A 19,656-nucleotide genomic window follows, 5' to 3' on the forward strand; every position below is an offset into this window, starting at 1 on the left:
TTGCTCCCCCCTCCTCACTCGCTCCCCCCCCGCCCCTCACGGTGTGCGCATGCGCGGGAAGGGCTCCCCCCTCAGTGAGGGGGGGGGCGCTGAGGGGGGGCCCTGAGGGGGTTTTGGGGGTCCTTGGGGGTCTCTGAGGGGCTCTTGGGGCTTCTTGGGGAGATCGCAGGGGTCCTTAAGGGGATCTTTGGGTTCCTTCGGGGTCCCTAAGGTTATTGTGGGGGTCCCTGAGGGGGTCTTGGGGGTCCCTGAGGTGACTGTGGGGCTCCTTGGGGGTCCCTAAGGTTAGTGGAGTCCCTGAGGGGGTCCTGGGGCTTCCAGAGGGGGTCTTGGGGCAACCTGAGCCCCAAAAACCACTGAAAGCAGCACCAGAAGCCAGGTGCGGGTCAGGAGCACGCAGCCAAACCCCGAGCCCGCCAGAACCTCCTCCAGCCCCACATTTCTCCCTTTTTTTCCTTCCTCTCTGACCCACAGAACAATTTTATTGCCAGTTATGAAGGAGCCTTGCTCACGCGTTTCTCACCCAAAACACTTTAAATTCAAACCTGCTCGCACCCCAAAGACAAGGCCAACGCCGAGGACATTCTGGGGAAAAAGATATTTTACCTTTTTTTAGACACGTCCCTGGCACAGAGCAGTGGCAGGGTCGCATCCTGCTGCTCACCTCCACTTTCAGAAACGAAGGCAGAGTCAGGGGTCGTCTCAGGGTAGTCCTTTATCTCCACCCACCAAAACATTCACCTCAAGATGAAAGCATTTTTACAAACACCACGACATTGACACCACTTAGTTTCGCTCTGCATTAGAACACCGGGAGGAATATTACAGTCACATGGAAGTTATGCAGAACCTTACAGCGTACACGGCAGAAATTAAAACCCTGGAACCAGACTTCGGATGTTTCCAGACAGACAGCCTAAGGGGACAAACCGCTTTGTATATTCGGCAAATATACAAAAGTTTCAAGGGGAAGAGATTTCATTTGCCAGATTGGGACGTAGCACTGGTTTGTACACATGCTCAAAGGAAATTCTCCTAGTACAAAGCCATCTAAAAAACAGAGACTGCACAAAACCTAGCTACTAAAATGAAGATTTGGTAAAAAAAAAAAATAATAATAATCTATTTTCCAAAAACACTTTACAGGTAAAGGCTTCCACTGCCTAAGTGAGTTTAGTAGAATGGTAACGCAAAATGTGCTATGAAATTCACAGATACAGTTATGCTTTTTTAATTTTTTTTTTTTTTTAAAAAGATGTCAGGTCTTTTACACATCAGCTTTCCCATCCAACATTGTACTTATTCAGCATCCTCATCCTCTGGAGCAGCAGCTTCCTCGCTTTCCTTGTCCTCGTCTTCTACCTTCCCACCTTCTGGCTGCTGCTCCTCTTCCTCGTGGACAGATTCCTCTGTGGGTTGCGAAGTCTCCTCCGTGTTTTCTGCTCCTGCCTCCACCTCTGTTTGTGCTTGGGGCTGTGCCTCAGTTTCTGTTTCTGTCCCCATTTCTTCTTGCTCCTCCTCAATTTTAGCTCCTTCTGCTTCTGGGTTCTCCCCAGGATCCTTGTTTTCACCACCTAGATTTTCTTCCTTGTTCTCGCCATCTAGAGTTTCCTCCTCCTTGTTTTCACCATCTAGATTTTCCTCCTCCAGGTTCTCTTCATCATCCTTGTTTTCATCTGTTCCTTCCGCTGTCCCTTCCTCTGCATTTCCGCTGGTTCCCCCTTCTCCTTCCTCATGCTCCTCTTTTTCTTCTAGATCATCTGTGAAAGGATTCTCACCCTGAAAGAGAAGGCACACGTTTATTTACCTGCTGACAGTTTCTCTCCAGCTGCTAACGTCACACCCGAGGAGCTCACACCAGGCACACACCAGCTACGTGCAAAACCTCCCAGAAAGTTTTTTTGTTTTGTTTTGTTTTCCAATCACTACTAAGTGACTACCAAGTTCTGTGTAAGCGTGTGTGCTACAGACATCCTGCTGGAGGCCTCAGGATTTGGAGCAGCACGTGGGGCAGATATTTCGTCACCTGCACGGCAGAGGCTCGATGATCAACAGCAACCTGAGATCCGACAGGGTATCGGGATGCCCCAAACTGCCCTGAGGTTCAGCTAAAAAGCACTCCCTGCAGTCAAACAGCAGCTACTGCCCAATTCCAACAGCACAAGAGAGCTGCTTAACCCAAGCCCAAGCTGCTCTGCGAGCACCCACCTTCAGGTACCGCTCCAGCTTCTTACTGATGAGTTTGTTGTTCAGAATGCTTCTCGCAACTACGAGCGAGGATTTCTTGGACTGCTCCATCATGGCCTGCAAGGGAGCACAAAGGAAGCACGCTAATTAGATTTCAGCCTGAATTAGCTGACAAGTCCAGAAGTTACAGCCACAGCTGAAAACAGTTTACAGGGGCACCCGCCCAGAGCACGCTCAGGAATTTGGGAAGAGGACAAGATTTAAGAAACCTGCGTTTTTACACGTATTCCCAAATTTTGTGCTGGACGTGGCTTTGGAAAGATAAAGAACAGGCAACCAAGGAGGGACCCTTGGAGAGGAACGCGCTGCCCAGGGAAGTGGAGGAGTCCCTGTCCCTGGAGGTATTTAAGAGATGTGTGGCCGTGGAACTGAGGGACGTGGCTTAGTGATGGGACTCAGCAGGTCATATTGAAGGCTGGATTTGATTATCTTGAAGTCCTCTTCCACTCCAAGTGATTCTACGATCCTAAGGACACCTGGCTTGCTTCACCCAGCTCCACTGGTGGGATTACTTCAGCTTTCAGTCTCTGAATATTGAAGTTTAAAGCCTGTGCAATCTGATTATGCTGACACACGAGGAAACAATGACAGCAGAGCACACTACAGGTAATTAAGAAAAATTCTCCCCAGTCTCAGGAACCAGGTGAAGCAAACCCAGCCACTTTTTGGCTCTGTTCTTGCAGCTGAAGTCTACAAAACCCCCGACGTGGGATTCCTGTGGCAGAAGCCAGGCTGTGGGGGCCAGCCAGAGGCACCAGGCTGCACGCTCACCCTGCGGTTGTGGTTGTGGTCGAGAGACTTCAGGTGTTTCTGGATGATGCCGTACTGCATCGGGATGAAGAGGTCACAAGCAGCACAGTGAGCAGCCTCCACCTTCTTAATAAAATGCTCCATGCCAACATCTGGAAAGGAAGGGAAGAACGGTATTAAGCCAGAAGTCATCTGGGGGATTGCACTGGGAGCCAGCTTTCCCTGCAGCCCGCATCACAAACTCATTTTCAACACCCCCCCCAGCACCCAAAGTCTTCCCAGGGAGCGGGACAGGAGCCAGGTGGAAAGCACATCACAGAGGCAGGTTAGCTGAATGCTGGTGGCTCACCACGATGAGCAGTGCAGGCTGCAGCTGCATCAGCACTGAGGGCATGAAAAAAAGCCTCTTCAGCCCGCTAATCATCCAGCCAGCTTTGTCAGAGCTGGGTAATAACCTGAAGGGGCTGATGGTACACTTGACCATACAAGGTTTTACTTTTCAGCAACCCCAGCAGGCTTCTGCATACTCACAACCTTCCATTTTTATTTTTTTTTCCTTTAAACTATTTATAGAGGTTTTTTTTTTTGACCAGGCAGCCACTACACGTGACAAAGGAATTCTCTTCCATGCCCCTGTGCAGGCACTCACCTTGCGTAAGATCTTGGTCCCTATAAATCTGCTGAATAACTGCATTAATGTCTTCGATTGCTTTACGGCGCTCTTCAGTTTTCCTAGTTTTATTAGCAACGTATTCCTGTAAGGCAGAGTATTTGTGTTAAGTCCTTTCTTTCCCTTCCCTCTCAGATGCATCTCTCTAGCCCGTTCATCCTCTCAGTCTTGCAAAAACCAACTGCACGTTGTCCCACACATAGCGCTGTGTTTGAGCACTTCCATCACCCACTCTTGCCATAAAACCCACAGTAATCAGGGATTTTCTCTATTTTCTGCCACTGCAACCAGTAAAACCAGAGTTAAGTGACCTGTTCAAAGCGAGAGGGCAGTGAAGGCATAGCTGGAATAGCAGCTCTGGTACCTTAGCCCAACTTTACTCCACCTCCCCTAGCAGCTTCAAACACTGCTCAATTCAAAGTGGCTTTTCAGCCTCTCCAAAATAATAACAGCAATAAAAAAAAAAACAAAACTCTGAAGTCCGGGGGACTAACATAACCAGAGGCTCACCTGGAGAAAGTCGGCTGTCTGTTGAGGCAGTTTGGTTCCGACAAACTTGAAGTGCTCCTTGTGGAATTTACTCTCGAGGTGGCTGTTCATCTCATCGTCGTAGAAGGTCCGGTATTTGCATAAGGAACAAACAAACTGGATCCTGTTGAGACAGCTGGATGTGAACGGAAGGGATGTTCAATCCACTCCAGCTCTCTGCTCTGTAAAAACCTGCTCACTGGATCTACAGCTAAAGGGGAGCAGACAAAGCCCTACTCATGCAAGACTTCAACCCTTTCAGTGTTTCTGGGACGTGCCCCGGAGACTTTCCCTTTTCTGTATCAGAGTGGAAGGATGCAACCAAAATCTCAAGGTTCATCTCAACCAGAACATGCCAAACGTCACAGTCAAGATGACTGGGAGGAGAGCAAAGCTCTCCTAAGGGAACAGGCAAAGCACTGGGAAAAGGAAGAAAAAAGGGAAGGACCCAGGCTGAGACTGCTACTGTCCTCACAGAGAAGGAAGCAACATCACTTAAAAAAAAAAAAAAAAAAAGAAAAAAAAGGTAAAAGGGAGAATTACCTTTCTACCATACGATCCCGATGCCTCTTCTTTTGCCTCTCTTGAGTTTTCTTGCCCGCTTGCAATTTGCGTTTGATTTGACTGATCTCTTCTTGAATTGTTAAAGCACCTAAGTGTTTAAAGCAGGGTGTATTTCAGGGCACTACTCGAGGACACCACCTGATTAAAGAGAATTTCCCTGGACAAGTTTAGTAGTTGGCCCGACCAACACGCACAGCCTAGAGACACCTCTGAGTCGAGAAGCTGCTCCCTTGCAGTGCCTCCCTCTGGCCCATTACGGCTGCACCCCATCTACACCACGCTGCCATCCCTCTGGTGCGTTTGGGGAACGTGGCACGGGAGAAAGAAACACCCAAAGTTGTTTCCTCAGCCTTTATTTTCATTTACTCTTTCTGCTTTTACCAGGTTTTAAATCAATCGGTTATGGGTTTGATTTTTAAGTGCCACCCACTCCGAGTTGTTTGGCCTCATAATGGAAAAAAAAAAAAACAACAAAAAGGGTAAGGGGAACCAATTTACAGCAGCGTTATGTTCGAGATGGAGAAGCAGCTCCTCTGTCTGCCCGCCCCGGTGTACCCACAGGCACGTCCCAGCAGCAGGGCAGTCCCAAATTTAGCTCCGCAGCAGCAGGGTGGGCAGCACGGACCCAGCACACGTCCTGCAAGCAGCTTTCCCTTCCAGCCCTCCTGCTCCTCTGGCTTGCTCAGCACTTCCACCACTACCCCCTGAAGCGGGACGTGCCTGCAAAGCTCCATCCTCCTTCCCAAGCCCAGTGACTTCCCCCAAATCTACGGCACGGCAAGAAATCGAATCCCTGAACCCCGTTCCCTACGCCCCAAGCTGGCAGCTTCCCCAAAGGGCCAACCTACCTTGAGCAAGGGCTCCAGCTCCTCCCTAGCAGGGCTTTTACAGCATTTCCTTATCCCTGAGCAGACACAAAGGATGGGATTCGTCTGACAATGCAGGCGTTGGAGCGGAGCTAGCCCCTGTCCATGTGGGGATGGGGCAGGTCTCATCCTGAACAGCAGCTGAGCCGTGCCCCATCTCTCTCCGCCAGCCCTGGCGATTCCTTCCCACCAAAGCCTCACCCGTGCCGAGCCCTGCCAGCTCTCCCTGCTGGTAGCCCACCCCTAGCACTTAGCCCAGCATCCCCAGGAGACTTGGGGGCATTTGCAGAAGCCAAAAGCTGAATAGATTTGAAAGATTTAGCTGTAAATCCCCTCTGGCCACCTCCGAGCCCTCAGCTGGAGGTGGGTTACGCTCCGTGCACAGCCTCAGAGCACGCACAAGCCCTCTGCTCTCTGTTGTGTGAGCTGCCACGCACGCACACCAACTCACCTTTCTCAGAGTCTCTTCCTTCATCGTCTTCCCCCTCCTAAAATGCAACATCGGGATGTTAAGGCCATCCAAATTCACGCATTAGCCTACAGAGAGCGAATGTCTGGATGCTACCTCAACATTTGCCCCTCAAACCCTCCCTCCAGGCGCTCCATGCGTGGCGCAGCACCTCCAGCAGACCTGACCCTCAGCAGCCAGCACAGCCAGAGGATCCCAGAGCACATCGCAGCAGATTTTGGTTTATGCTGCCATCCGTTTCCCCACTGAGCACGTTACTCAGTTTGGGAACAAGGCGGGAGCCCAGTGACCCACCCTCGTTGGCTGCAGCACCACTCCCACCGCGACTTTTATCACGAGCAAGTTTTCGAGAGTTACTTACACCTCTGGAACCCTCTTTCTCCTCTTTTTCTCCCGATTCTCCTTCGGTTCCCTCCTCTGAAAGGAACAGCGCGGTCAGTGTAGGCAGGAACCCCACCGAGCCCCCCCCCGGAACAGATTTACCCCCAGACAGAAGGCGCAGGGAAGCGAGCCGAGCGCCAGCTTTGCTCTCACCGTTGTCAGAGTCGGAGTTGTCGGAGCCGTCCGTCTTTGCTGCCTTGCTGTCGGGTTCCTCGGAGCTGTTGGTTTGCTTCCTCTTCTTCCCGGTGGGGTCCTTCTTCATTTTCTTCTTTTGCTGCTGCGAGAGAAGAGAAGGGTTAATCCCTGCGGTAAAGGCAGGCGCCCTCCTCAGCCAGCAACGTTTTATTTTACTCCTTTATAGCTGAGTTTTAATAATTTACTTATTTATAAGCCTCCTGCACATGCAGGTAGGTTTCCAATGGGCAGAGCTGATCAGACAGGACAAAATCCAGCACCAGCATCTCTCTAATACAACAGATTAAACCCCAAGTAACAGCGACTAAGAAAAGGAAACTTCTAGGAAAGAAACTTTGCTTTTAGGAAACAAAGTTTTGAGATTAAAGCATCGCCCACACGAACACTGCTCTGTGGCTGAGCCTTGGTCTGCTGTGGAGGAAAAAAAGCCACGAAGCCAAGCCAGTACCACGCAGAACTGCGTAGTACCACTTCCCAGGGCACATTTTGGAGCCAGTTGGGAAACGTTTAGCTCAAGACCAAGCAGGTGGGAGGATGCTGCAGCAAGCACTTACTTTGAAGTCCGAGTCCCACATCTTCCAGTTCCTCCTCATACGCTGTTTCATCATGCCTCCCCCGAAGCGCATGTTCCCCGAGAAGCCTCGCATGCCCTGGAACATGCCGAGCTCGGGGATGATGTTGTGGGAGAAGAGGGAGGGGAGCCGGGAGGAGCCGTGGGGGCCGAGGCCCCGCGCCCCCATGCCCTGCGGGGGCTCGTTCCACTGTCCACCCATGCGCCCGGAGTAGGACGAGGCCATGGGTCTGTTATTGCGCCCGTCGCGCGCCCAGTTCTGACCCCGTTGGCCGAAGTTGTCCCGCGCCCTGTTCTGGTACTGGTCCCTGCGGTTCCCGTAGAAGCTGTCGTAGTGCCCTTCGTAGTGCCCGTCGTAGGGGCCGTCGTAGTGCCCGTCGTAGGCGCTGTCGTTGTCGTGCTCAGCCTCGTTGTAGTCGTAGCCGGATCTGTAGAGGTCGCGGTCGTTCATGGAGGACCGCGAGTCGTAAGACTCGTACGAGTCGTACCTGTGGGTGAGGAAGCGCCGAAGCAGGACGTTAGAGCCCACCAAGAAACAACAGCCGAGGCAAAGCACACAAAACCCTTCGGAATAGGTTTTTCTTGGGATTTTTTTAACCATCGGATGCGTCCCAGAACGTGGGACGGGGCTGGGGCACGGCACAGAGCAGCCAGGGGCCATTAGCGGCTGTAACGCTTCTGTCACACCCCTGCAAGTGCCGGAGGAACCGGAGACCTTTAGACATGGAAAAAAACAAAACACAGAAAGCCCCAAACGACGTTTGAGGAGACAAGGATCCCAGCAATAATTTAGCAATCCCGCTCAAAAACTGCTCGGTAAAAAAAGCTGGGAAATTAAACTCAGACCAAACGGCTCAACACAGCGCCTCTTTCTCCCTTCGCATTGCTCTAGGAGTTCTCAAGCAAGAACACGAAGAGGAACAAGGAGGATGCTTCTCAGTCGTGTTGAAGAACACGAAATCTCCCCCACGAGTGGCAAACACCCAGCTTTTAAGCACCGAAGATGGATTTTTTGGGCAAGACATCGACACCAACCGGGCGCGAGAGCTTTCGGCAGCGCCGCGCTCACCTGTCCCCGCCCGAGCCGTAGTGCCCTCCCTGCATCGTGTCCGTGTCCAGGTGCGACCCCATGTCCAGGCGCTGGTTCATCTTCGCTATGACGGCGTCGCTGGAGGCGTCGGGGTTCATGTCCACGTCCGAGCCGCCCATCTCCCAGGAGTTGGAGGTGGCCATGCCGTAGCCGTAGTTGCCCGAGTTATCCTGCCCGTAGCCGTAGCCATAACTGTAGCCCTCGTACCCTGGAAGAAAACGATCAGCTGCTTTAATTTCTGGTTATTAACACTTTAATTTCTGGTTATTAATGCTTTAGTTTCTGGTTATTAACGCTTTAATTTCTGGTTATTAACGCTTTAATTTCTGGTTATTAACGCTTTAATTTCAATTCGGATGCAAAAGCACCCCTGAGATCACTGCAGGGAATTTAAACAAACAAAAAATGAATTAAATTTTAAATTTAATAATAAATAAAATATAATCATTTAAAATTTAATTATTTAAATTTGATAATAGATTTAAATAAATTAATTTTTGTCAAATTTAGCCTTTTCTTCCCCATCTCTTTTACATGCTGGGACGCGTGTAAAGGTGTGCACGTAGCTCGGAACTGTGCAGAGCTCCTTCTGCTGTCTCCCCAGCACGGAATTTACACCACAACCTGCCCTAACCTTGCTCAAATTACTCCAAGTGCCAAAAGGCTTTGTTAGGGGGGGGCAAAAAAAGCCTTGTATCTTGATCAGAACAGGTTTCCCTGCACGCGCAGCATCAGGAGCAGCAGCAGAGTTTTTCTGCTTGTTCTGCTGAGTTCAACAAGAACTTTAAAATCAAAGAAAGCAGCTGAAAAAAAAAATAGAAAGCCACGAGGCTGCACGGGCTCGATGCTACAGCAGGACTCTGGTTCATCACCGACCTCAGCACATCTCTCACAGGATCAGTGAACAGGTTTGAAGCCAAGAAACCAGAAAACTACTCAAGTTTTCACCGCAGTTACCTCTGTTTGTCCCAGAGTTCCACTCTCCATAACCTAGAAAAGACGAAAAAAAAAGCTGTTAGAGGCTTATTTAGTGTGGTTTGATTGCAGCCAAAGAGATTCTTGTTACCTCGCAGCGAAAAAGAGCGGCGCCCTGAAAAGCCAAGCCCCAAACAGCCCAAAACATCGCCCTGGCAATGACAAGCAGGACACAGCCACCAGAAAGCAAAATCCGTGCGCAGATTTTGCAAAACCTGAAGTTCAGGACAGGATCCTGAACACTTCGAAGACACTTTTAGCCCCAGCTTCCTGCAGCAGCTTCGGAAGGAGCCGGGACCCCCCCGGTCGCGTGCTCCCAGCAGGGTCAGCCCCAACGTGAGGGTTTTGGGGGTGAAGCAGCGGGGCTGGCAGCCCCCGGGGACCCCACGCTGTCCCAAGAGGAGCCTTGAAAGCGGCCCCGGGACTCGGGGGAAGTTTGAATCCCACCGCAAACCAACCCGGAGCCTCCCGGGCCTGACATTCACCTGCCCTTTCAGGGCGAAATCGCTTCTCCGTGCCCTCCCGCGCTTTGCCCTCAAGGGAAAGCAGCTGAAAAGCGCAAAATTTGGGAGAGGGAGAGCCCCGAGGAGCCCCGAGCCACCCGGGCACCCGCTGGAAGCCGTTAGGCAGCTGTAATTACCAAGCCAATTAGTCTCATTAGTGGCCGGTGGCTTCCGTTCACCAAAACCGAGCCGTCAGCTCTGGGGAAGGCACCGCTGCCTGGCGGGTAACTGAGGGGAGGGGGTTCCCCCCGAATAAAAACTCGTTATTTAGGGGGAAATCCGTTATTATAGGGGAAAAGGCGTGAAAAGAGCAGGAGCTGAGGGAAGGAGCAGGGCGGAAAGCTGAAGAATTGGGGCAAAAAGCAAGGAGTTTGGGCAAATGCTTCCTGAATTCAGGCAAAAAACAGGGAGAGGCTCCTGTAATTGGGGAAAAAACTATGAATCTAGGGAGAAAAAAAAGGGGGAAAGCTCAGGAATTTGGGCAACAGCGGGGGGAAACATGGGGAATTGGGGTAAAAACCTCGTGAATTTGGGCAAAACGGAGGGAAACCTGGGGAATTTGGGCAAAACCGGGGGGAACGTCAGGAATGCGAGCGAAATCGGGGGAAAACATCGTGAATTTGGGCAAAAACCTCCTGAATTCAGGCAAAAGCGGGGGGAACATCAGCAATTTGAACGGAACCGGGGAAAAACCTGGGGAATTCGGTCGAAAACCTCCTCAATTTGGGCAAAACCCTCCTGGAGCCGGGCACAACCGCCCCGTTTTCCGTCACTTTCGCCGGCTCCCGGCGGGCTCCGGGGGCCGCTCCCCTCCGCCCCTCGGGCCCCGGGGGGCTCGGGAAGGCCCCGCCGCCGCCCTCGGGGCCCCCCCCCGGGAGCCGCCGCCGCCCGGTCCCGGTCCCCGCGGGGCCGCCCCGCCGCCATCTTGCGCCGCCGCCCTCACCTGAGTAGCTCATGATGGCGGCCCCGCCGCCGCCTCCTGCGCCAGACGGTAACGGCGGCAGCGCCCCGCCTCCCCGCGTCCTATTGGCCGGCGGGGCTCTGCCGCCCGCCTCCGCGCCGTCGTCATTGGCCCGGCCTCCCCGCGGCTCGCGGCTTCTATTGGCTGTCCCCGGACGTCGCTCACCGCCCCCCGGCGTTTCCACAGGGCGGCCCCCGCGGCGATTGGCGGGGGCGGGTGTCAATCGCCGCGCCTCCAGCGGTTTCTGAATGGCCCCGGGGAAGGAGAGCGCTGATTGGCCGGCGCCGCCGTCACCTGGCGGGAAGGCGTTACCGCGTTTACTCCGGGCTCTGATTGGCCAGCTGAGGGGCGGGCCGCGCCTTGCCTGGACCAATGGCGCGGCGGCCCCGCCTCGAGCCTCCAGCGCCGCCACAACGGCTCCGGTGCGGCGCTTGGCCCCGCCCCTCCCGTGCCGCTATTGGCTGCGGCCGCCGGCAGGCCCCGCCCCCGAGGGCGCGCGCGCGCGCCGAAGCCGCGTGGTGCCCTCAGACCGCGGGAACCCAGCGCAGCCCCCACGTGGCTCCCGTGGGTGGCCCCGAGCGGGCGTCACCCGTGGACGTGTCCCCCCCCCCAGCGCCCCCAGCACCGGGACAGGGCCCCCACGCCCCGGGGGTCCTGCTCTCGGTGTCCCCGTGGCCCCGGGACGCGTCCCAAGCGCGGTGTCCCCGCCCCACCGGGACACGTTCCAGCTCTGCTGTCCCCACACCCTCGGATCCCGCTGTCCCCACAGCCCTGGGCCGTGTCCCAACCCCACCCGGGGTCCCCACGCCCGTGGTCACGGTCACTCCGTGAGCCCTTAGCGCTGTCCCAGCCCCCCGTTAATGGGCACGGCCCCACCTGGCCCTCAGGTGTCCTTTTCCCGGGACACAGCCCAGCCCTGCTGTCCCCACCACTGCGGTGACAACCCACGGCCACCCAACCCCTGCAGGGCCAGGAGTGGGTTCGAGTACCCCCGTGGCCCTAAAATGCCTTGTTTTCCCCCAAAAAAGCCTCTGTGGGGACCCCACAAGGGCTGGAGCCAGGGGCCGCCCCCCACGCACCACACTCCAGCCTCCCGGGGGTCGTTTCCAGAAGAGTTTAATCTAATGTACATATTCCCGGGTACATTAATAACCAGAATATGCCCGATGAAAAAAGTTAAAAGGTTCGATTTCCCTCTGAGCCGTGCCGGGCTCGGGACTTGGAAATAAAAATGAACGCTCCTTATTTTTTTTTTTTTTTTTCCTCTACACAAAACTAGAGTTAAAAAAGTCGAAGGTCTATGCAGCTAGACGAAGGGGGGGGAGAAAAAAAGCAACCGTGAAGGGGGCTGGGGCGGAGGGGAGACGGCAGCGCCAAGCCCGTGGGCAGCGGGGTCAGAGAAACGGCCCCAGCCCCGTGGCCGCCGCCGCTCCCCGGCCCCCACGGGGGGCTGGTGCCCGCCGCTGCCCCTCCGACTGCCGCCGCCCAGCGGCACCGGTGCCGGGAGCCCGCGGTCCCGCGTGAAACGGGGGTGGGTGGGCGTGGGGGGGGGGGGGACACCGGATGGCAAGGGGCCGAAGGAGGCGGGAGCGGTGAATCCGTGACTTTGCCGTTTGCCGTGGCGGAGGGGGGGCAGCGTTTGGCCCCCGGGGGGAAGGGGAGCTGGGCAACATGCAACCCCGCAACAACGGACGCCGACAGCTAGGTGAGCTAAACTCGTCGTCTACGCACATGGAATATACAGGAACTCCAGGGCCAGATACAAATCCCACAGCGCTCGCCGGGCCGAGCCGCTCCCCTCCCATCCGGCGTCTCGCTCCCCCCCCCCGGCCCCGAGCCGGCAGAAGCGGCCGCAGCTCCCCCATCTTTGGGCTAAAGCGGCCCCGAGGCCGGGACTGGGGGTCCCCCTGCCCCATCCCGAGCCGGGGAACCGGCCTCGAGTGCCTCCCCCCCCCCTCCAGCGGTGGGACCCCGGGGCAGAGTCCAAACCCCGCTGCCGGCGGAGGGGCGTCTTGTTCCATGTAGTGCTTGTGGCCGGGGCCCCCCCGAAGCCCGGCTGGGAAACCGTGCGCCGGGTTTGGGGGGCTGAGGTTTGCTCCGTGGGGGGGGGGACGTGCAGGCACGGGAGGGGCGGAGGGCGCCCCCCGGGGGGCGGCTCCATCGCCGAGCCTGGGCCGGCTCCGTTACTGAGCCTCGGCCACGGTGGGGGGTTCGGGGGCCGGGGCTTCGCCCCGCAGGGGGTCTGCTTTGGAGAAATTCATTTCCAGGATGTGTCGCTGGAGGTGCCGCACCCACTCCTCCTGGATGGAGAGGGGCCCCTGGAACTCCACCTCGCAGAACCTGTGGGGACAGCGGCGTCAGCTCGGGCTTTGGCCGAGGTTTCTCCATCGGCCCCCCCGGGGGCAGCCGCCAGCGGAGACCCCTGGAGAGCGGGGTCGGCGTGGGGTGAGGAAGGGCAACCACGAGGACTCGGCGCGCTGCCCTCCCTGGAAGGAACCCCCCCCCCAAATCCCTCCCGGAGCCGACCTACCTGCACTTGAGGGTGTAGATGTTACCCACAAACTTCACCAGGGAGGTCTGCGGCGGGCGGGGGACCAGGGAAGGCACCGGCCTCATCCTCGGCGGCGGCTGGCGCGTCTCCTCCATCTTCTGCTGGAAGTCGGCCCCTTCCTCCTCCCGGTGCAGGGGGTTATCCAGGGGCCTCGCTTGCCTCCGCTCGAACTCTGCGGGGGGAGAATGAGGGACAAAAAAGGTGTCATGGCGGAGGGGGCACGGCGCAACGCGGCCTCTCTGAAGTGTGGGGGGAGGATCTCGGGTAGAGAGCTCCCCCCACGCCCCCCACGGGTGGGCAGAGGGGACGGGGCAGGGGCTTCTCGGTGCTCCACCAGCTTCCTGCGGCGCTGGAGCCCCCCCTCTGCTGCTTGGCTCCCGACTCACTGTGGATATTGGGGCGCTGATGCTCCTCCATCTTCACCAGGGAGAGGGGAGAGGTGACCATGGGGCGCTCGCCGCCGCTTCCCCCGTCCAGGATCTTCCCGGGCTCGCCGTGCGCCAGGTCCGCGGCCAACCCTTTGCTGAGCAGGGCCACGCCGCCGGGCTGCAGGCTCAGGGGCATCCTCCGGGCGCCGTCGTGGTCCCGGGCGTGCGAGGAGTTGCGGAATTTCTTGGTGAAGGGTCGGCCGCCTTGGATGTAGCTGCGGTAGGCGCCGGCTTTTTGGGGCCGGTGCCGGATCCACTCGCTGAGGGTCTCGATGGGCGAGCCGTTGACGCACCACTCGGTGACGCCGAACTGCCGGAGGTGAGCCCGCGCGTGGCTGGCCAGGGCCTTGCGGTTCTCGAAGTAGAGGCCGCAGAGCTCGCAGCAGGCTTCGCTGGCTGAGGGGGGTGGGCGTGGGGCAGGGGATGAGCAGGGGGGGCTTGGGGACGGATCCCCGGCCCGGCCGTGTCCCTGCCACCACCCGTTTGCAGCCGTTGAAGGGAAATCCCCCCCCCCAACTCTGGTTTCTGTCGCTGATGAGCTCCAGGAGGCTCCTGCCGAGGGTCTGGTGGAGGCCCCAGAGCCAGGGGAGGCTCCAACGAGACGGGCTAACAGGGACCGGGGACGCCAAGCGGGCCCCAAATCCCCACTCGCCTCTCCCCGATGCGCTCTGGGTCCCCCGCTGGAGACACCCGGAGCAAGGAGCTCGCTGCTGACACCCCACATGACGCCACAGCGCTGCGTGACAAAGCCCAGCTCCCCCCGCAGCCCCCGGGGACCCCCCCAGACCCCCGCCGCGGGCCCTGCCACGCACCTCCCCGTGCGTCCTGACTTACAGGTGTGCGCGGGTTTGTCGTGCACGGGCTTGGTTTTGAAGGGCAGCTCGGTCTGGATGTAGGCCTTGTGCTTCACCTCGGCGTGGGGCCCCAGCCGGTCGTCCTGCAGCGGCCGTTTGGCGGACAGCGGCGTCAGGAAGCCGCCCTGGGGTTTGCCTGTGAGCGACGCCAGGGACAGCTCCCGGCCGAGGCTGGAGCCGCCGGGGCTGGGTTTCCCCGTCCGCCCGCCCAGCGGAGGCAGGGCCATGCCCTGCAGCATCTTGCCGGGGGCTTTGGGGTCCGTCCCCTCCTCCCCGAGAGCTTTGGGGGGCTCGATGCTGGAGGTGTGAGGCTCCTTCTTGATGACGCAGGGCTTGGATTTCTTCTTGAGGATCTCCCGCAGGGTGTCGATGGGCGAGCCGTTGACCGACCACTCGGTCACCCCCATCTGCCGCAGGTGGGAGCGCGCGTGGCTCGACAGCCCCTTGCGGTTCTCGAAGTACTCGCCGCAGAACTCGCAGCGGATGTCCCGCACCGGGTCAGCTCGGGAGGCTGCGGGGACAGAGGGGGGGACGTCAGGGGGAGCAGGGCGGCGCCCACCCCTCCGATTCTCCCCCCGCGACCCGCAGAAGAAGCTGGGAAGCCGGGAGCAGACCCCGCAGCAGGACCCCGAAGCGCCCGGGGATGGCTGAGGAGAAGGCAGAGCCCTTCCTGGAGCACAGGACCACGAAATGGTTTGGGTTGGAACAGACCCTAAAGCCTGGCCCAGTTCTAGCCCCCTGCCATGGGCAGGGACCTGTCCCCGCCTGCCCAAACGCCACCCAGCCTGGTCCCGGGCACCTCCAGGGATGGGGCACCCCCAACTTCCCTGCACAACCTGCCCCAGCGCCTCACCACCCTCACGGTGACCAATTTCTTCCCTTTACCTAACCCAAATCCATCCTCTTTTAGCTTAAAGCCCTCACCCTTCGTCCCTATGGCTACATCCCCCTGTCAGAGTCCCCCCCCAGCATTCCTGGAGCCCCCTTAGGTACAGGACGACCACTACGAGGTCTCCCCAGAGCCTTCTGGTTGTCCTGAACAACCCCAGCTCCTTCAGGCTCACATTTCAGATCCCACAGCCCCAGCACCGAGGGAGCGCGGTCCCACCCGGCCCCCCTGGACAGCGGGGGGGAAGGCGAGAGCCCGGCACTTACAGAGGTTGAGGGGAGACATCTCCTCCCGCGGGGACCAGGCTCGGTCGGAGGGGTGGGGGTCTCCGTGGAGGCCTCCTGACATCATCTCGCGTTTGATTTCCACCCTCAGCTGGTCCTGTTTGAGCTTCTTCTGCAAGGAGGGAGGAGAGAGGCCTGGAAACATCTTCCGGGCAGTGGGAGGTGGGGACGAGGTAGGAGACTGCCCCAGGGGACTGCCTGCTTGCTGGACCTTCTTGGCGAGGCCGGGGATGTGAAGCTCTCCGGGCCCCCGAGGCTCCAGGGGTCCCATACCGCCCAGGAGGCTCTTGGCCATGGCTTTCTGCCCGGGGCCGGCGGGGTTGGGGGCAGCGCCCCGCGGCTGAGCTCGGCGTTTGAGGATCTCCCGCAGGGTGTCGATGGGCGAGCCGTTGACGTACCACTCCGTCACCCCCATCTGCCGCAGGTGGGAGCGCGCGTGGCTCGACAGCCCCTTGCGGTTCTCGAAGTACTCGCCGCAGAACTCGCAGCGGATGTCCCGCACCGGCTCCGACCCCGAGGCTGCGGGGAGAGGAAGGGGAAAAGCCGTGACCGGCGGGCAAAGCGGGTCCCTCACCGGCAGGACCCGACCCAGGCTCTGCCCCAAATCTGCCTCCACCAGGCCCCGGATCCCAGCAGGTTGCTGGTGATGAAGAGGAGGGGGAGGAAGGTTTGGCTGCCACCTGAACCACGTGGTGTCCTGGTGGGGGACACGTGGCGAGACCTCCAGGCCCAGGGGGGTGACCTGCAGCCCCCTCAGCAGCTCGAGGAGATGAGGGCGTGATTTCAGCCGTCCCTGCTGGGGAATTGGGGCAGATCCCGGCCCCGAAGGGAGGCGAGATGCTGCCAGCAGCAGGCAGGAGCTGGTGAGAGGTGTTCGGTGCCAGGAGGTTCGTTTCACCACCCCAACTGAGGCAGCAGCGGGCTGGTTTGGGGTTTTGGGTGCTGCTGGAGCGAGGCCGGGAGGGGATGGGGCAGCAAAAAGGGGCAGCAATGAGAGGGGAGCCACGGGGATGAGGCAGCACCCAAAAGAAGGGAGATCTGCTGCCTTGAGCCGCGGGAGCCACAGGTTTTTTGGGGCCAGCTTTTTTTCCCTGCCTGGTTTAGGGAGAAGGGAGGCGCTGCAGGGTCCCAGAGCACCTGGGTTGGGAAAAGCACGAGGCCAGCCCCAACGCAGCAGCTTCACAGCCCCAGCAACAGGCAAGAGAAACCCCGCAGGGTCTGCAAACCCCCAGCCCCTCGGTGCTGAGGGACGGGAGGCGTCAAAGCCACGCTCGGAGCCCTCAGCACAGCAGGGACTGATGGCAGCGGGCAGACACCTCTCCTCCACGCGCTTTGCTGCAGGGAACGGCTCCAACCCTGGAGCAATTTGTGCTGGGAGCTGTCCTAAGAGACCGGTGACGCACGAGGGATCCCAAAGACCTGGCTAGGGATGGAGTTACAGCCGGGAGACACCGGGAGGCACGAAGCACGGGTCCTTCCCGGCAAGCCTGCGCGTTGAGCGAGCAGGGAAACGGCAGAGAAAAGCTGAGACGGGACCAAACCCTGAGTTAAAAACCATCCGGCCTCAGGAGCGGGCAGCACGCGCCGTGCCCGGCTGAGGACAGAGCCACAAAGAGCTCAGAGGGCAGAGAGCCAGCGAGGGGGAACAGTTTGCTGAAATCACGATGGGGAACGAAGAGAAGCCCAGGCAATGGGGTTGTGACAGAGCAGCACCACCTCCTGCTGCCTCCTGCACTGAGCTCTCCCGCCCCAGCACCACGCAGGGGGATGCTCAGCGTGCCAGGAGGAGCCAGGGGCTTCCCTCTCTCCATCTCTGCCACCTGAGAGCTGACGGGAAACCCTGACGGTAAAAAAAAAATACAAAATAAAGAGGAAGAATAAAAAAAAGAGACTCACTCAAATTGAGAGGTCCTTCCTCATCCGCCTGCGGCCACTGCGCCTTCGGGGAGCTCTGCAGGGGGCTCAGCGCGAGCTTGGAGCTCTTGTCCTCGGGGTTTTTCGGGGAGGGGGACCCCGAGAGCGCTGACGGCACCTTCTTGAGGATTGGGGAGCCCGGCTGCGAGAGGCTTTTGGAGAAGCCGGGGGGGGATTTGATGGCTTTGTTGACGGGGCCGTCGGGCGGGCGCTCGCCGCCGCCCTTGCCGAGCGCCAGGAGCGCGGGCCGGGGGGAGCCCGCCGCCCCCTCCTTGGGGGAGCCGGATTTCTTGAGGAGGCCGGGAGGCATGGGGCTGCCGTCGGGCTTGCCCTTCTGCTTCATCAGTTCGTAGAGCAGGTCGATGGGGGCCCCGCTGCTCTCCGACTCGGCCACGCCGAGCTGCCGCAGGTGCGAGCGAGCGTGGCTGGAGAGGCCCTTGCGGGTTTCGAAGCAGGCGCCGCACACCTCGCACGTCGTCAGGTTCTGGGCTGCGGGGAGAGGGGAAAAAAAGAGAAAAGAGAGGGAGTCAGGGCTCGACACGGTCAGCGGGGGCTGTCCGAGCCCTCATCTCCCACCTCCAGGCTCTCTGCTCACCCCTGGGACGCCAGGAATGGAGCAGGGAAGGGAGAGGAGAGCAGTGGGGGGACAAAACGCGCTGCTCGTGCACGCAGCTCTGCTGCTCTCCCTGCTAAAGGCTGGTGGGGATGCTTTGGGACGTGATTTTGAAAGCCCTGCCCCTGCCAGGCTCCAAAAGCTGGCAGGGAGGGGACCTCGAGTGCACCTCATCACCGCGCAGCGCTGTTTTGGGCACCAGAAGCACCGAAAGGGCCAAAGGGACTGACCGAGGTGGGCTGAGGACGACAAGGACGCGTGCTGGTCCTGGGGAGCTGCTGCAGGCTTCAGTTAACAACACAGGAGCACAACTCGGCCAACCTCTTCCAGAGGGAATTCAGCAAAGACGCCCAAAAACCCTCCCGGGTGGGGAGCTGCGCCTCCCTCCTGATTTCTGACAGCCTCCAACAGCACCTCCCTGAGTTTGGGGCACCACGCCTCGGGTTTGGTGAGCAACGTCCCCAAATTCGGGGCGCCACGGACGCTGCGGGGCTGGGCCGAGCCCTGAGGCGAGATGCTCAGCACCTCAGCTCGCTTCGCCGAGCCGAAACAACCTCAGGAAGGCCACAGCTCGTGGAAGACACAGAGCCACGAGCCCTGAAGCAGCTCCCAGCCCACCTCTAAGAGGCTGCAGCCAGAGGCTGGATCCTCCGCGCCGTTTCCTTGCCGTGAAGCCCCCAGCGAGGCCGATTTCCCCCCCCAAAGGACAGAGACAGCGAGCGGCCGGGCGCAGGGGGGGGGGAGGTAACTCACATTTGGAGTCCTGAGGCTCTGGCTTGCTCCCGGGCGGCTCAGGAGACAGTTTGGTCCCTATCCTGCTCGGGGGCTGCTCCAGCTGCCCGGCGGGAGCGCTTTTCTTCGGCAGCGGCGGCGGCGGCGAGCCCACCTCCATGGCCACCAACTCCTCCTCCTCCGGGGCCAGGACTGCCAAGAGAAGGAGACCGTCAGGGCGGGGAGACGGTAACGTTGGGGTGACACCGGGGGGGGGGAAAAAAGGAGAAAAGGGTCCCAACGCCCCAGCGGGGGGGGGCTGAGAGCCGCCAGCGGCCCTCGGGAGCTCACGGGGCCGGTGACAGCTCCCCCGGGGGGGGGACGGAGCCGCCGGTGGCCCCGGGAGGGCTCCGGGAGGGCTCTGGGGGGGTTCGGGGCTGCGGCGGGGGGCACGGGGCGATGCTTCCTACAGCGGGGACGGCGCCGAGGCACGGCCGAGGCTCTCCCGCCGGCCTGGGGGGGGGAGAACGGGCACGGAGCCGCCCGGGCCCGGCCCCGGGAGCCACCGGGAGCCACCGGGAGCCGGTGCCGGCCGCGAAGGCCGAGCCCGGGGGGTTCGCCGGGGGCCCCGTGCGGCACAAA

The 19,656-nt window shown here is 59.2% G+C and overlaps 2 protein-coding genes across 7 annotated transcripts in view; both read right to left on the bottom strand.

The window, feature by feature from the left end:
• Positions 1-697: 697 nt before the first annotated feature.
• AKAP8L (A-kinase anchoring protein 8 like) lies at positions 698-10,897 on the bottom strand. 3 transcript variants are annotated; one of them, XM_084501739.1, is made up of 13 exons: positions 10,753-10,897; positions 9,289-9,321; positions 8,311-8,539; positions 7,225-7,729; positions 6,629-6,749; positions 6,456-6,511; positions 6,077-6,113; positions 4,739-4,847; positions 4,178-4,319; positions 3,647-3,752; positions 3,019-3,149; positions 2,209-2,304; positions 698-1,779 (listed from the first exon to the last, which is right to left on the bottom strand). In XM_084501739.1, exons 1-13 carry the CDS (start codon positions 10,763-10,765, stop codon positions 1,300-1,302), a joined length of 2,058 nt encoding a protein of 685 aa, XP_084357865.1. In that variant the 5' UTR covers positions 10,766-10,897; the 3' UTR covers positions 698-1,299. The 3 variants fall into 3 exon arrangements, with proteins under 3 accessions (XP_084357865.1, XP_084357863.1, XP_084357864.1); XM_084501737.1 differs by having other exon boundaries at positions 4,178-4,331; XM_084501738.1 differs by having other exon boundaries at positions 6,629-6,752.
• Positions 10,898-11,869: 972 nt separating this feature from the next.
• WIZ (WIZ zinc finger) overlaps positions 11,870-19,656 on the bottom strand; it is a gene marked incomplete at its 5' end in the record, with an annotated part of 43,075 nt that continues 35,288 nt past the window's right edge. For 3 of the 4 annotated variants that reach the window (XM_084501789.1, XM_084501788.1, XM_084501791.1), the window contains 7 exons: positions 11,870-13,110; positions 13,301-13,493; positions 13,708-14,145; positions 14,584-15,114; positions 15,759-16,295; positions 17,673-18,179; positions 19,057-19,227. In XM_084501789.1, coding sequence (XP_084357915.1) covers positions 12,954-13,110; positions 13,301-13,493; positions 13,708-14,145; positions 14,584-15,114; positions 15,759-16,295; positions 17,673-18,179; positions 19,057-19,227 — 2,534 coding nt within the window. In that variant the 3' untranslated portion in view covers positions 11,870-12,953. The remainder of the gene's footprint in view (positions 13,111-13,300; positions 13,494-13,707; positions 14,146-14,583; positions 15,115-15,758; positions 16,296-17,672; positions 18,180-19,056; positions 19,228-19,656) is intronic. The other variant, XM_084501790.1, reaches the window with a different exon arrangement.

The sequence above is a fragment of the Aythya ferina genome, assembly GCF_964211825.1.
Source record: "Aythya ferina genome assembly, chromosome: 33".
Lineage (NCBI taxonomy): Eukaryota > Metazoa > Chordata > Aves > Anseriformes > Anatidae > Aythya > Aythya ferina.